Source organism: Brassica napus, chromosome A5 (genome assembly GCF_020379485.1).
Source record: "Brassica napus cultivar Da-Ae chromosome A5, Da-Ae, whole genome shotgun sequence".
NCBI lineage: Eukaryota > Viridiplantae > Streptophyta > Magnoliopsida > Brassicales > Brassicaceae > Brassica > Brassica napus.
In genome coordinates this window covers 23,388,959-23,404,870 of record NC_063438.1, presented here as the reverse complement: position 1 = coordinate 23,404,870, position 15,912 = coordinate 23,388,959, and the positions used below count along the sequence as shown (strand labels likewise).

The 15,912-nt window shown below is 39.4% G+C and overlaps 5 protein-coding genes and 1 non-coding gene across 8 annotated transcripts; 3 read left to right on the top strand and 3 right to left on the bottom strand.

The window, feature by feature from the left end:
* Positions 1-157: 157 nt before the first annotated feature.
* On the top strand, positions 158-3,235 carry LOC106405981 (trichohyalin). The gene is made up of 6 exons (XM_013846550.3): positions 158-538; positions 625-740; positions 818-936; positions 1,028-1,399; positions 1,745-2,063; positions 2,146-3,235. The coding sequence occupies exons 1-6, from the start codon at positions 380-382 to the stop codon at positions 3,119-3,121; spliced, it is 2,061 nt and encodes a 686-aa protein (XP_013702004.1). The 5' UTR covers positions 158-379; the 3' UTR covers positions 3,122-3,235.
* A 591-nt stretch (positions 3,236-3,826) lies between these two features.
* Positions 3,827-5,999, bottom strand: LOC106405982 (coleoptile phototropism protein 1). The gene is made up of 2 exons (XM_013846551.3): positions 5,042-5,999; positions 3,827-4,489 (listed from the first exon to the last, which is right to left on the bottom strand). The coding sequence occupies exons 1-2, from the start codon at positions 5,792-5,794 to the stop codon at positions 3,923-3,925; spliced, it is 1,320 nt and encodes a 439-aa protein (XP_013702005.1). The 5' UTR covers positions 5,795-5,999; the 3' UTR covers positions 3,827-3,922.
* A 1,632-nt stretch (positions 6,000-7,631) lies between these two features.
* Positions 7,632-8,679, bottom strand: LOC106404501 (autophagy-related protein 8i). The gene is made up of 5 exons (XM_013845227.3): positions 8,556-8,679; positions 8,412-8,467; positions 8,233-8,285; positions 8,021-8,139; positions 7,632-7,934 (listed from the first exon to the last, which is right to left on the bottom strand). The coding sequence occupies exons 1-5, from the start codon at positions 8,584-8,586 to the stop codon at positions 7,846-7,848; spliced, it is 348 nt and encodes a 115-aa protein (XP_013700681.1). The 5' UTR covers positions 8,587-8,679; the 3' UTR covers positions 7,632-7,845.
* A 47-nt stretch (positions 8,680-8,726) lies between these two features.
* On the top strand, positions 8,727-8,799 carry TRNAF-GAA. Its single transcript has one exon. It is a non-coding gene; the product is annotated as a tRNA-Phe (tRNA).
* A 217-nt stretch (positions 8,800-9,016) lies between these two features.
* Positions 9,017-11,278, bottom strand: LOC106403073 (pentatricopeptide repeat-containing protein At3g15590, mitochondrial-like). Its single transcript, XM_013843922.3, has 2 exons — positions 10,997-11,278; positions 9,017-10,905 (listed from the first exon to the last, which is right to left on the bottom strand). The coding sequence occupies exons 1-2, from the start codon at positions 11,023-11,025 to the stop codon at positions 9,126-9,128; spliced, it is 1,809 nt and encodes a 602-aa protein (XP_013699376.2). The 5' UTR covers positions 11,026-11,278; the 3' UTR covers positions 9,017-9,125.
* A 210-nt stretch (positions 11,279-11,488) lies between these two features.
* On the top strand, positions 11,489-15,554 carry LOC106405558 (protein ANTI-SILENCING 1). Of its 3 annotated transcripts, none has more exons than XM_013846079.3 (12): positions 11,489-11,881; positions 12,206-12,575; positions 12,666-12,834; positions 12,917-13,072; positions 13,172-13,632; positions 13,807-13,833; positions 14,056-14,148; positions 14,488-14,566; positions 14,664-14,754; positions 14,846-14,953; positions 15,055-15,171; positions 15,251-15,554. In XM_013846079.3, exons 2-11 carry the CDS (start codon positions 12,219-12,221, stop codon positions 15,167-15,169), a joined length of 1,656 nt encoding a protein of 551 aa, XP_013701533.1. In that variant the 5' UTR covers positions 11,489-11,881; positions 12,206-12,218; the 3' UTR covers positions 15,170-15,171; positions 15,251-15,554. The 3 variants fall into 3 exon arrangements, with proteins under 3 accessions (XP_013701533.1, XP_022575399.1, XP_013701532.1); XM_013846078.3 differs by having other exon boundaries at positions 11,571-11,881; positions 14,846-14,948; positions 15,251-15,550; XM_022719678.2 differs by lacking the exon at positions 14,056-14,148 and having other exon boundaries at positions 11,557-11,881; positions 14,846-14,948; positions 15,251-15,552.
* Positions 15,555-15,912: the final 358 nt, after the last annotated feature.

The following is a 15,912-nucleotide window of genomic DNA, read 5'->3' as shown; positions in this document are numbered from 1 at the left end:
AAACTATTGAAGTTCTTTTTTTCACAAGAAATATCATCAACAACGTCAATAAGAGCCAACAACATATATGCTTGTTCCATTAAAGAGGAGGAGCGTGGATCCGACGTGGCATATAGCCGTTAATCACAAGCCGTTCCCATGTTTACCTGGCACGACCTTTTAAAATTTTTTTTTTTCCCACAACATAATTTTATTATTTTCGGACAAATTAACGGACAGAAAATCCGACCGTTGTTTGAGTTTATCTTCTTCTTGTCCGAAACAGAAATCACATTCCCAAAAAGCTTCTAGGAGTATTTTTTTTTTGTTTTGCTTTCTCTTAGCTCAGACACAAACCATAGAGAGAAACAGTTAATCTTGTCCTCTCTTTACAACGTCGATGTTGAGCGATTATGGTATAACGGAGGAAGACATGGTAATCGAGGAAGCTCAGGGCTACCCTATAGCTTACGCAAAGATCTGTCGCGACTTCGATTCTTCTCCGTACAAAAATGGCCCTCCTTTCACCTTCACGCCGTACATTCTGCAACACAACGAGGTAATCTAACCGAATCAATTCATTAGCCAAAACGAAATAAACTAACCTGTTATGTGAATGATGTGTGTTGTTTGTTTGTTCTGAAGATCTCAAGATGCAGAGAAGTAGATAAGATGTTCCCTGTAATTGATCCGAAAGCAAGACCAACAACGAAACCTAAGATCTTCTTAAGTCTCCTATGGAAACAACTTAATCATCTAGGGTAAGGACTTGTTTCTCTCATCACACAGTGAATGAGATTGTTATACTAAGTAACACTAGACTCATTTGGTTGTGTAGCAATGCCGGGTTCGATCCGGCTGTTATTCGGATTGATCCGTATGGGAATGTTCTCTACTTCCACGCTGACTCAGCTTCTCCTCTCGCTTGGGGTTTTGATCATTGGTTCCCTCTCTCAAGTAAACAACAACACATCCTCCTCAAGTTTTATCTCTTTTAAGGCTCATGTTTTATTGTCTGATTTATTAAAAAGCTTTTGAGTTTTTCTAGGAGGAGGTTTAACAGTACCAAGCAACTTAAGGATCGTGCAATGGCAAGCACGCAAGAACAAAAAGGACAAACTTGAGTTCTTAGTACCATGGTGGGATCTTCAAGTCGGCATTTCAGTGAATCAGTTCCTGTCTATTTTCGCTGCTTCGAGTTCTGATTTCAAGAGGAGAGCGTTTTCGTTCTTGTTCAAAGAAGGTGAAAGCGAGGAACTTAACGGCTCGCAAACCGTTGACTCACATCGTTTCCCTCAGCATTTTATTGAGTCAAAGGAGAAGTTTGGTCTTGCTTCAGCTGCAGTTGTTGTCTCTAGAAGAGATCCTTATGACCCTTCACTAGTGTTGAGGTCTCTTGATTACAATCGTCAAACACCCGGTTAGTAACTACACTCAATTCTGTTTCAAAATGATTAATTTGGTAGAAAAACATTCTTTTTTTTTCTTACATTTCTAATGCAACTTTTTTTAGGAACTATTTTTTTAATGCATTTTCAATAGTTTTATAATCAAAACTTCAAAGAAACTATTTTTTATTGAATTTTAATGGTCTAAAAATTATGGGAAATAGTTTTATAATCAAAATTTAAGATATATTTTTAATTTTTATTTTAATATGTATGAAAACTCCAAAAACATACATCATTTTGAAACGGATTGAGTAACTAGTACTACTTTGGGTTATAGATAGTTAAATACAAAGTTCTCTATTGCTATACTGCAGCAAGGAAGATGAGAGTGGGTGCAACGAAAGAGAATGAGACTCCAGACTTGATGAAGAATCCGTATCAAGCCATTGTTGCTGCTAGGGACTCACTGAGACACCGAGAGGAAGCGCAGAATATGAGAGTCGAGATGAAGAAGTTAGATGAAGAAATGAATGATTTGAAAAGAAAGAACAGCGAAGAGCAGCTTACTATACAGGAGCTGGAGAGTGAGCTGATTAAGCGGAGAAGAAGGGCTGAAAAGGGGAGGAGATTGGCAGAAGCTCAATGCTCGTATAGGAATACACTTGAGAAGATGATCCGTGATGCTATGCACCAGTAAGTGATGTTTTGATCTTCTCTATACAACTATGATATGTTTAGCTTAATGTTCTTTAACTTCTGTTTTGTTTTGGTATAGGAGTGTTGTATATAAGGAGCAAGTGAGGTTAAACCAGGCTGCAAGTAGTGCGCTTATGGCGAGATTAGAGGCGCAGAAGGCGATTTGTGATGGTTCGGAGAAAGAGCTTCACAAGAAGTTTAAAGAGAGACAGGAGCTGGAGAATCAAGTGAGGCCTGAACTGGAGAAAGCAAGGAAAAGATCAAGAACTTTGCTGAGTAATGAAGATGAACTGTTGCTAGATGATAATGATAAAGACAAGAAGTTGTCTTTGTATCTTCCTGGAACAAGTGAAGAAGAGCATAAAGCAGCACCTTCTGAGGCTGATACTCAGAAGCATGGGGAGATAGAAGAGGTGGAAGAGGAACAGAAAATTCAAGAAGTGTCTGAGAAGTCTCTGGCTGCGTTAGAAGAGAAGAAAGGCAGTAGAAGCTTCAGAGTTTTGAAGGAAGAAGAGAGTGAGGAAGATGAGGAAAGCAGGAGAGAGCGAGGGAAAGGAAACGTTGAGAAATGGCTCCACATATTACTGGAGAACAACGGCAAAACCACCAATCCACAGGATCTTCAAGCTGAAAGAAGCAAAAAGATTGATGAACTGATAGAGAAACTGGATCACAAGTTCCCTCTACTTGACAAGGTTAGTGAAGAAGATGTGTTGGACTTGCAGTTGCTGCAGGCTGTGGAGGCAAACAATAACAACAACACAAACAAGGTGGAAACAAGAGCTGAAAGCTCACGTAGAAGCAGAACGAGTTTTGATTTGAAGAACACACCAGAGAAGAGTGGGAGAGACAAAGTGGTGAAGCGATCAGAGAGTGCTAGAGCTTTCAGAAGGATTCCATCGTCTCCTTCACTCATCTTTGGAATGAAAAAGGGACTTGACTGCGTCAGGAAGAAGCCAGTGGTTTCAGGTCATGACGACGAGAGTGAATATCTCGTTAAGAACAACTTCATCAAGTCATCTCTCCAAACAATCAAACGAGCTGTCAAATTCTAGACCACATTTTCATTACATTACATGCATGTATGGAGTTTGTTGATTGATACATTGTTTGTGTACAAAAAGACTTCCTCTATGTGTAATAACAGCTTGTTGTGTTGTTTTCCCTGATACCAGTGCTGTCTCATATATTATTTATAGACCATGTTTTTTTTTTTTGAATTATACAGAGGTATCCTGGCCCCACAGAAATGATCCAGATTAGTCATGTGATGCCATGTGTCAGTCCCTGGTGATGCCGAAATATTAATTTCCCAGTGGCCGGGATTCGAACCCGGTGGCGGTACTCACAGCTGTAAGCCCTTTACCACTAGAGCTAGAAGCCCCGGTTTTTTTTTTTTGAATTATACAGAGGTATTCTGGCCTCACATAAGTGATCCAGCTAGTCACGTGATGCCATGTGTCGGTCCTCTATCCCTGGCGATGCCGAAATGTTAATTTCCCAGTGGCCGGGATTCGAACCCATGTGACGGTACTCACAACTGTAAACCCTTTACCACTAGAGCTAGAAGCCCCGGTTTATAGACCATGTTCAAGAAAATATTAACTGTAAATCTAACTATGTAATAATATCTCTAAAATATATAGTTTTAAAAGTTAAAGATCTATATATATATGTTTAACTGTTCTTTTGAAATTATAAATTCGAAATTTAGAGCTATATCTAACATTTAAAATTTTAGACTCTATTTTACATATTTATTATTTAAAAAATATATATATATATAATTTTAAAAAAAATTAACATTCAGACCATGTTTGATCGTTCCACTTGTATTTGCTATTAGACGACACTGACTAAGACATAGATTTTCTCCACCTTGAAGGTGTTCTTCCTTTGACAAGCCTCGTCTTCATATTCCCAGGAGTTTGAGGTTCAAACCCTTCACCATTCTCACAGTTAGTCATCTCTTCAACGCTAACACTTCCTCTAATAGAAGGCACTAACCCTAGCCTCTTCCACCTGAAAAACCCTTTACTCCCACCACTCTTCTTCTCCAATAGCCTCTCAACCTGCAAATGCATGGCACTGCACTCGCTCTGCAGCCTCGCCACATCTTCTCTAAGCCTCTTTATCTCTGCTTGCTGAACATTCATCTCGCGTTTAGACAAGCACCTCGCTCCTGAGCCTCCTTGCTCAAAGTAATGTGAGCCAGAAGGGTTTGTTGGACTCCTCGTCAAGCTACCACTCCAGTCAACGTGACGGCTTAGCTTTGTCTGCTCAGTGAACAACACTCTGATGATTGATCTTACTGGTAGACGATCGTTCTGAGCCGCGTGGAGAGCTGCTTCTGGTGATAGCTTTCTGCTATCGATGAGTCTGCAAAGTTCTTTCCTTTCTTGCTTCAAAACCTGAGGATGAGCCTGTAATTGAATTTCAAGATTGAGTGAGTCTCAAGAAATGAATCTCCATTCCAAAGTTTTAATACTAGACAAATCTCCAAAATAATACTTTTAAAAAGTTTTTCCTATAAATAACACCCAATGACCCAATGATAAAAATTTACAAAATAGCATCCTTTTGATTAGAAAAAAATCTAAATTACTCTAACTCTTAAACCTAATCCCACCTCCACCCTCATCATCCCATAAATACCAATGTTCATATAGAAGATTATTATTTAAATGGATGTTTTTTTTTACTGTCTAGACCAATTTTAAAAAAAAAAATTGTTTTGAAAAATCAAATATTTATCCGATTTGAGGATTAGGCGGATGTATAGGCGCCATCTAAACCGATATTTAAAGCATTGCTATATACTAAATTCTAAGTCTAAATCCACGTATAAAATATTTATTATTATTATTATTATTTAAATAAATTTTATTTTGGGTATTTGTTTTTTTGCGTGTTGATTTTATCATTAAAAACATGATTTAGTGCTATTAATTGTATTTTTCTTAATACTTTATTACCTTGAGGTATGTATCAATGGCGCGGTACAAGCCATCCTCCGTGGTACGAGCATAGCTAGGCAGAGCTTCAATAAGGGATATAAACTCCCGTAGAGTCAAGCCACCGTCAAGGGCGGCTTCAGCCAAGTATGAGTCGACAAGCTTAGCCACTTTAACCAGAGCAGCGCCGGTTTTAACACCTTCACTATCCAAGCCAACGAACTTCTTCACGAGACGAGTCACGAGCTCAACGTCAAGCAAAGTCCCAGACGTGTGGCTGAAGGAAGGTATCATAAGCTCCTTGAGCGAGGCTTGGTCCAGCTGCCACGCCACTCTGTTCTCGAGCTCCGTTAAGTAGTTCGCATTGGCTCCGACCATCTTCGCCGTCCTGAGTAGACGGAGGAGGAAGTTGCAAGGAACGGAGTCTTTCTCCGGCGGGAGGATTCCGATAAGGGTCTCGACGAAAAAACGTTTTTTCATTACAGAAGCCGTGACGCTTTCTGTCGGTGGTGGTGTCGCGATGGCGGAGACGTTGCCGGAGAGATCAGGGAGCCATTTGGAAGCGTAATGAGCGATGATGGAACCGATGAGGTCTGGTCGGATGCCTTTGGATTTGATGCCGGTGATGGTCTTGACGAAGTAGTTCATGTCTTGGATACAAGCTTCGTCGAACCAAGTGTAGTACTCCAAGTCTCCGGCGAACTTTTCTTGGTCATGATGCGGCGGTTGGTTGCCGTGGGTGGTGACGGGTTCCGGCGAAGGTGCTTTCTTCATTACGGCTCGTGTTCTGTTCCACCGTGAGCTCGAAGTTCAGTGTAGTGGTGTGGTTTTTTTATATAGAAAGAGAAGTTTATGGTCCTTTTACATTTTCCTATGTTTTTCAGCTTGAAAGGCTCTCTTCACAGAGCGTAATCATGACTTGGCGCAAGACTCCTAAATAAAGAAACAAAGTTTTGGATTAATGTACCATTAATTTTCATTTTCTTAAAATATTGATTCCACTAATCACTGTTCTATGGAGTATAATCAAATCAAACATGATTTTAAGATAATTAAAAGTCTTATTAATGTTCTTTTTCTTTTTGGTCGGCAATATAAAGTACGTACATGATCTTAATGTTAGAGGATTGAGAGCCTGTGGAGGAAGATAGAGATAAGAGAAGGATGAAGACAAAATCAACCCCTCTTGATTTGCCTCAAATATATAAAAATATGTAATATTACAAAGGGAATATAATTGAATGCACAGATGTGTCCTTATTCTCTAGTCTCTACGATGATAATGGTAATTTTATGCTAGTGATGTCGACATATATTACAAGATACAATAAACGAGTTTTACAGTATCAGATTGATTTTTCGAGTGTGGTGTCAAGTAAACTTCATGCACTTCAGTTAAGTTTGGTTTTAGTCTAAAACAAGAATTACTTAAAAATGAATAAATGATCATCGTTTGACGATTTTCTTTTCAAACAGTTACTGTTTTGGGTATGTTATGTAAAAAAGTAAAAAACTAACTCAAACAGTTTATAACACATGAAGTACATTCATGAATGACTGCAAGTTTGACTGTGAAAAGAAACTAACGAGATAAGATTATAGTATGTATGGAGCTAAAAAGGACAAATAAATCATAGTCTCTCTGTTTCGATTGTTTGTAATGTAGTATCCTTCTCTCCATGTGGTATATGAATGGTCCCGTTTTAGAATAATCGTGACAATGCAGCTTGTCCTAGCACAACCATACGTACATGGCAAAGTTAAGATTCTCTCTATCTAGCTTTTCTGTTTGTTCTCATTGCGCACTCACATTACGAGTGTGAGAACACACCGACCGATTTGTCTCATTTAAAGGTCTGGGCTTTGATATTCTTTGGGGTTTGGCCCACTTAAATTGATTTACTTGTTTAGACATATGTTCATATACAAAGTTTTTGTTCAAATGCTGCGTCTCCTGACACAGAAATATACAAGCATTAACCATGATGATAAAGTGAGACTTTAAAGGCTTGAACGGGGTGTATATATAATAATGGTGACACCTTTGTGCAGCCATCTAATGGGATACAGGGCATATCTTTGCAAGGATCAAACAAGATGTACTTGGCACTCTTTAGTGAAGATGTTCTACAGGGGCACTCAGGTATGCAATTGCTACAAGACGAGTATGCCAAAGCTAGCTAGATCCGGTAGCGATACTTACTGGGTGTGTTATCTTGGCAGCCAAACCTCAGCCATAGTTGTCAAAAATGTACTGGCTAATCATGATCATGACCATAGTTGTTGCCCCAGAAAACGTCAGAGAAATCGCCCAGGAAGGATGAGTATTTGTTCAGGTTAGGGAATTGCTGAGTGCGTGAAATCTCACAAGCATTACGGATTGATACTAATAAGGACACTTGCCTTTTTCAAAATTTAGCTCAAAGTTTTGCAAATTTTTATGACCATCTCTTGGTCTTTTACTTTACAGAGCCAAAATCTTAATTCTTATGTTTTAAATTGAACGCCTGCACAAGAATCTAATACAGATAACTTCAAAGGTAGCCAGAACTCTACCGGTGGTTTGCCACTTGGTAGTGCTCGGCGGAAAGCAAGTGCAAAGACTCTTCCCTTAGCAACACAATCAATTGTCTTTTGCTTTCTTAAGAAGATGAACAATGATGACAAAAGAGAGCGTTTTGTGGAAAATACATATTGTTGTTGGAGATGAACCAAGGGTAAAACAAGCGGTACTCAACATAAGCTTACAAGCTCTTATGAAGTAGTGAACAACAACAGCTTAGCTTATGAAGAAGTGGAATATGTACAAACATGGTGTGGTAGTATCAACCAAAGGTTTTCTCACTGCTGTAGCACATGTAAACGAATCCATCTTCGTCTTTGTAAGTCTCGTAGATGGAATCCATCAGAGCAGCTGCAGATATTTATAGAGAGAGAGAGGTTAATAAAAGAAAAAAAAACAAACAAGTTTTTGAGGCAAGCAAAGCAAGAAACGCTTACCAGTTTGAGGGAGAGTGTTGTTGACGAAGACGAATAAGGCTTTACCAGGAGACAAGTGTAATCTAGCACTCAAGATGTAGATGAATTGTCCAACCGACATATCTCGTGGAACCAGAAACCTAAAACACAACAACAACAACTTAACTCAACATCATCTCTTCCAGACACACAAATAAAAGAAAAGAAAAGATTCAGATTTGAAATTAAGTTACTTCTTTTTCTCGATTGCAGGCAGATCGGTTTTAGAATACTTCTCAGCAATTACCTGCAAAAAAACATTTGAATTCCAAAATTAATTTCAGAGAATTAATTGAATTGAATTGAATACGAAATATATGAAGAAATAAATATCGTTCGGAATAAGAGAAGAGAAGGTTAGAATAGAGTTTACAGGAATCCGAGTAGGGTACTTGGCGATGATCTCCCTCGATTCCGCGAGCCTTTCATCTGCAACGGTAAAAGAGACGAGGTGAATTCAATAAACCAGGAAGAAACCATTAGCAGATCGAAATCGAATCGTAAAATAGCCACGAACCCAACGTCAATTCTTCCTTGAATGATTTCATCTTTGATTAGTCACCACCGCTGATTTTCTCTTCGTCGTGCCGCTTCTGCGTTTTACCCTTTTTATCGGAAGAGACGAACTCAAAACGATTAAAATTATAATTGTTATTTAAGTGTAGTCACTATTGTCAATGAACAACAAGCGGGGATAGCTCAGTTGGGAGAGCGTCAGACTGAAGATCTGAAGGTCGCGTGTTCGATCCACGCTCACCGCACAATTCTTTTTTTTTTGAATTTTTCAAACCGGTTTTCTACTTTGGTTTAACTTGATTCGATTCGGTTTGCTTCTCCTAATATCGCATGTATTCGAATACAGATCAATACATTGGGCTTATTAAAATATTTAGCAGGCCAGTTTCTGACAATCCTCTTTGCAAACTAATGAACACCTTTTCCACATCTCTAATTTTCCTAAAATTACACAACCATAACTTGATAAGAAATTTTTGATTTGAATTAAAACGAATCCTCAAGTTTCTTATCCTCTAAGCTTAGCAGAAGAATTACAATAAAAACACTTAGGACAACTAAACAATGGTCATCACTCGTCAAGTAAAGCAGACACTGGACTCTTTCTAAACGGATCAACATGAGCAAGCTTCGCAGCAAGACTCTTGTTCGGGAACACATTATCCACCTTCATCCTCTCATTCATCCCATAAGCAGGCGTTTTAGCATTCACATAAGCCAAAAGCACAGTCTCATACTGCATTAGCTGAGCTGCATACCCTGCCCTCTTCATCCTCATGAAAACCTTCTCCGCGTTATGAACATTCCCTCTCTTCGCGTACTCCTCGAGTATCACCATGTAAGAAATAAACAACGGTCTCATCTTGTTATCCTTCGTCGCTTTGTTCAATATCATCTCAGCTTTTCCAACTTCCCCTGCTTTGATGTAAAGCTTCACAAGCGCGTGCCATGTCGAAGGGCCGATCTTGACCCCTGCACTAGCAATTCTTTTGACAAGGTTTTTGCCTTTCGTCAGCATCTTGTTCTCAGTGTATATCTCCATGAGAGAAAAGTACGGCAGCATGGGGACGAGTTTGTACTTCTCCACGAGTTTATCAAACACCGCCTCTGCTTCCTCGATCTCCTTCAGCTTTCCCCACGCTTTGATAGCAGCGATACTATTATCATACCTCAACGCTTGTTCAACGAACCTACTCAGCCTTCTCACGTTCTCCTTGTCTCCTATCTCTGCGTAAAGAGGGAGCAACGAACGGCACACCCATGGAGCTTGGTCCAGTCCTTCCCCTTCAATCTCCTTCATAACTTCCTCTGCTCGCTCTTTACGCCCCGCTCTTATGTAGTACCTAGCCACTGCAGCTTGTATCTCAGGATCTAGCTTAATGCCTTCCTCCTTCATCGTCTCCACTAGCTTCTCCATTCCAGCTATGTCCCCGGATAAACCTTTACTGTTGATTAGGAACTGATAGGTTCCGCGAGTGGGCTTGATGTTTTCTTTCTCCATGAGTAGCAAAACATCAGGTATCTTCTTCCTGTCGTGCTTGCTGTAGAGGAGAAGCAGCTGGTTGCAAGCGAACACGCTCGTTGGGAACTTGAGTTCTCTCATTTTGTTGAAAAGGTCTTCCGCTCTTTTCACGTGGAGCTTAAGGACACAGTTTGCAAGCAGCGTTCTGTAGACTACTTCCCCTCTGGAAGATTCTGGAATATCATTCAGAAAGGCTTCAGCTTTTTGCAAACTATGCACCTTAGCCACCAAATCCAACTGAGAGGCGTAGTTTGCTTCTGTGAACTCGAACTGTGTGTTAGCTCGCAGCCACTCCCACAGCTGCAAACACATAGCGTAGGATCTGCGTTTACGCAGGTTGTGAACAGCGAGAGAAACCTCTGCTTGACTCAAATCTTTGCCTTCTTTAACCCACTGTTCAAGAACATGCTTCACTGATTTATACGCAACAATGGAGTCATACAGCTCACATCGTCCTCTGGTCTTTTTAGCTTTCCCCTTGTTTGAATGCTCCACTTCAACTTCAAGATCATCATCACACGCTTCTGAGTCACTACCAAGCTCAGAATCGAATACAGAATCATCTTCAACTCCCTCTGCTACATCCCTAGAAACAGGAAAGGCCTCCTTCTCTTCCTCATCTCCTTTAACATCAGCTACAGAGGAGAGCTTGTTGATGCCAATGAAGCGTGAGAACACATCTCTAACGGAATAGCGTCTGACTAAACCTTGTGATTGGTTGCTAAAATTCAATCCAGATGCTCTGAAAACACTTTCTTTGGTACCAGTTGGTATCTCTAGCTTACTAACAGCACCAAACGAAGAAAGCGCAAGACTAAATCTTGAACTCCTAAAAAGACACAGTTAATAGAAAAAAAAAATTTAAATCAAAATCACACACTAAAGAAATGAACAAAGCTAAGTAAATAAGCTTTTTATACCTTCGCAGGATCTTCGAAATCGAATACATAACTTCCTTCAATCGAGGCTAATACGTTGAACGCGGAAATAGAAACGGCGTTTGAGAGAGAGAGAGAGAGAGTTGAAGCTTACAGTACGACGGAGTTTTACCGGCGGAGATAGAAGCGACAAAATAACCTTTAGGGTTTAATGCCAGCTGGCCTGCCTAGGGTTTATAGCCCTCTCTGAGAGAGTTTGCTCATTTTCCTTTCCAAACGTGTGAGGTAGTTAAAGGGTATATTGGTCAAATGTCCAATAAGCGCATCTTTGGTGCCAAATCTTATATGTATACAAATGTTTCAAATAAAAGTAACCAATCAAACGATATTCGTTGAAATTATTCAAACCGAGGTCATGCATTACCCAATGGTCTTCTCTGCGTGTGTGTTTATATCTTTTTTTCTTTTTTTTTGAACACTCTGTGTGTGTTTTTTTATCTCAACTCAAGGTTTTAAGATTATATCCATAATTACAGCTCATAAATTATGTACATTAAAGAGATATTAAAGTAAAAAAAATAAAAGATGGGATTAGTTAAAGTTAAATAGCTTAGTTCCTCTTCCTCCATGTTTATATAAGGAAAGACAGAGACGTTGAGTCAGAGAAAACAGAGTCATCAAAAGATGATTAAAACTTACTAATTACAGTAAATTAATTCGTAATTAAGTTATTCCAGAAATTTCCATGAAGCATCATCGTTAGGCTCTTTGTTTCTTTTCTCAGTACATACAAAACCTCCAAAAATCCATGTTTGCTCTCTCCGGTGACCTAAAATCGCCGGAATAAAAGCTCATCTACCTAGTTTTCACGTCGTTTTCACATTCTCACTTTGATCGGCCGCCCATAACCAGCTCACCAGCTTTCCGGTGAGCTTCCTTCTCCCTCTCCCTCCTCTGGTTTCGAAATCGCTGCTTCTTTAGGGATTTTAAGAAACGTTGAGCTGTTTCCGAAGTACCACGCAACGATTTTTGCAGATTTATCGTCACTGTTTCATCTATTTGCACCGTTTCTAGGTCGAAGAATCCTACTCTCGATCGGTTTACACAGTAATCGTCTGGGACATTGTCATCTTCTAGAAGAGCCATAGGATCTGTTTCGTGGCTATGAAACGTTTTGAGTTGTGAAATCAATTCGTAATTATTTTTTCTTTTTTTTTTAACAATATTTGTTCATGGTCTTCTTCTCTCTAGGAGGATTTGTTTTATGTTGCAACCAAAGAGTAACCGTGGAGAAGAGCAACACCCTGACTTCAAGTGGGGAGATAAGAAAGCTGTGGGACGGACCGATAAAAGCGTTAGCTTTTACGAATCCTTTACCTTTGAGGACATCGAGTACCGTCTCTTCGACTGTGCTTACTTTCAGATCCATGGTCAGTGCGAGACCTCTATCGGGAAGCTTATCAGGATGTATGAGACTTCATCAGGCGAGAAGAAAGTCAAGGTCCTTTGGTTTTTCCGACCTATGGACATCCGCAGCTACTTGAGAGATTATGTGCCGCAGTGGGATGAGCTGTTTCTCGCTTGTGGTGATGACCCTGGGGTTTACAATATCAACGATGTGGTGAGTTTCCATCTCCTTACCTCTTCTTATTAATTGGTGATGATATGGTTACTCTATATGTAAGATCTTGTCTGTTTTTTGTTGGTGTAGGATACGATCTTGGGGAAGTGCAGTGTTGTATGCTTATCAGATGACAGAAGGAACCCATTACCAACAAGAAGGGAGTTGAGGGATGCTCGCTATGTTTTCTCCCGCACCTTCGATACAAAACGGAAGATTATATCAGCGGACTTTGCAGATGCAATAGCTGGAATTAGAGGTTTGTTGTTCAATAACTAATGCTCTTCGGATGTGGAACTAACGAAAGGTAATTTTACTTTCAACTGCCTCTGATAATGCAGTTGAGAAGTTCTTCAACCAGAGAATAGATACGGACCCTCTAAAACGCCCAAACTCAAGCGCAGATCCGGTGAAATCTTTTCGTTCAGAGTCGCGGTTGGAGAAAAACTACGACAGAGATGGAAAGCTGACGTGTAGAACAAGCCCAGTAAAGAAAGGTTGATCCTTTTTTCCTATCTTTTCAACCCTTGTTATAATGTCATTTATAGTTGTGCAATAGACAGAACAGAATGACACTTAACCTTTCATTGTGCCAGAAATGTCGGCTGATCGTGTACATGTGAAGAAATACCCTCCTGTCAATACTGATATTACGTCAAGGGGTCTGAAAACCAAAACCGCACCATTGGGGAGTCCACTTCGCTCAGGTTCATCGGGTGATCACAAACCTGCTAAAAGGAGGAAGCTTGTACTCAATACTCCAGATTCAGATTGTTTCCCTGAACCAGGAGAGAAGAAAGTCACCAAAAATCCGCCTCTTGTAGATAAAGCTCCAAGTCAGACAAGTGTAATTGCTGATATTACGTCAAGAGGTCTGAAAACCAAAACCACACCATTGGGGAGTCCACTTGGCTCAGTTTCATCAGGTGATCACAAACCTTCTAAAACGAGGAAGCTTGTACTCAATACTCCAGATTCAGATTGCTTCCCTGAACCTGGAGAGAAGAAACTCACCAAAAATCCGCCTATTGTAGACAAAGCTCCAAGTCAGACAATTGTAAGTATTGTCTCTATTTCAGTGGAGTAGCTAAGAGAAACGTTAACGATGTAACATCACAAACTTTTGTGAAATGAACTAGTTATTTTCTTCTTATGACATAGATTGTTCATAGTCTATATTTTGATAGTATTCACTCATGAAATTTATTTTCTCCTTTTATCTGCCTTACAGGGTAGAAGCAGCTGGTACAAGAGACTAGTAAGTTCTTTGACGCCTTAACTATGGCTTTTCCTCTCACGTTGGCCAGATGTATTACAATAATGTTTTTGCGTCAGAGAAGAATCTGAAACAATGTTTTACAAGCTGATGGCTTTCATGACACGAAACCAGGCGAAGGAAATTAATATTGAAGTTCACAGAAAACTATATATACTAAACACTGGTTTTTTCATTTAACACTGCTATATATATTTTCCCCAGAATTTTGAGGAGGAACTAAAAAGAGCTATTGAAACAGAAAGGTTGGTCTTGTTTGAAAACCTGGAACCATCATACACATCGATTGAGGTGGAGGTATGCGGTCCTACATTGAAAATAAGGACATAATCTATTATATAAATGACATCACTACATCCATGATCTTAGGTTGTTCTGAAAAAATGGGTATGCAAACGATTCCATTGTTATTTAGTTCATGATGAATGTTGCTAAAAGAGCTTTCATCTTGACGTGGCATATTAGGAATCTCACTCAATTAGTTTTGAGATAGAGATCTCGATGGTATACATTTGTTGCCATATTTTCTAGAATGATATTTGAGAACTATTGTTTCAGCATCCTAGACAATGTTTATGCAAAAGATTTCAAAATACAGTGACACTCATCGCCGTTTGATTATATTGTTGCGTGCAGAATCTTTGTAGGCAAGCTCTCAAGGAACGAGTTGATGCAAAGATGATCCCAGCAAGTCTTGTTTCCAATCCACATATTGGTATGCCTGCTTTAAACCTACCTTAAAGTTCCGACATTATTAAAGAAAAGAAAAATAAGCGGCAAGGACAACAAAGCTAACTGCATTTTCTAATTAGGGAGAGCTCTCGTGATTTTTTACACCAAAAAGGCAGCTGATAATGCTATATCCCGGTTAACCAGAGAGTGCCTGATGTTAGATGACCAGAGGTTGCTATGTCACGTTCTATCTCTCACAGATGCGCAAATTTCATCAATCCTTTTTCTTTCCTTTTTCTTCTTATATGATCCTTTTTTGTAGGCCTCTAGTGGGTAGCAGAGATTTCCCAAAGGAAGTCGGAGAATGTGGAAGCTTTACTGGACATCAGAGGCTGGTGGATAGGGCTCTGATGTCGATTTCTAAAGTAAGGTGTTGCAATTGTCATGTCAAAACGTTTTTTGCTTTCTTTTTGAACATTGTCTCCAAAGTAGCAAACCATGGTCTCACACAGCTTTGTTTTTGTTTAAAAGAGAAATGCCGTTTCTACAGCACACTGCACGCAGCCAAACCACATTGTACACGAGCTGGCGGTGGAATGGAAAGCCCTGCATGCAAAGTCAGAAGGGAAGTGGAAGAGGTTACTAGAGGTATTTTCTTTCTTCTCTTTTCACACATGTTTTTACATCAATTACAATCTTTCTTAGTTTCTTTCTTCATCCATTACAGGAACAAGCGAAGGAAATTAACATCATCTTCACAAGAAAAACCCCTAAAAACGTCAGAGGATAGGAGTAAGATGCAAGCCCATTGTCCCAGCAGCATAAAGAGATCACATGTTCGAATTTGGGTTAAGGTTTTTGGAACTTAAGTTAATGCCCCTTTTGTGTCTTTAGGTGGCATTAACTTAATACTCTCACCCGCTCTGATGCTGATTTCGGAATTAGGACATAGGGGTACATAAACGATTTGGCAGCTTCTGACGTTGTTCAAACTATATTGCCAAAAGGAAAACACTACCCGAGTATATCCATCGACCTTTGCAAATAGTTAGTTAATGAGTCAAGTCCCCTCTGAACTTGTTTTTCTTCTTTTCTGGCTGTTTTAGTATGAACACACCCAAAAACGTTAATCAGAAACACCCAAAACAATAAAACGAGAGAAACAAACACGTTAAGTTTAAACAATAAAATTTATACTACAGTAGATTGTATACTGAAGTTTATTGCGAGAGAAGGGTTAAAGAAAATAATCATAATATGTTTAATGATGAAATATTTTCATACATTGTTGTTGAAAAAATATTTTAATACATTTATAAGAGAAAAATAAATGTTTTTGTATAGATATTAACTTTACCCAAATCTTAAACTACAACCTTTTCTCCTACA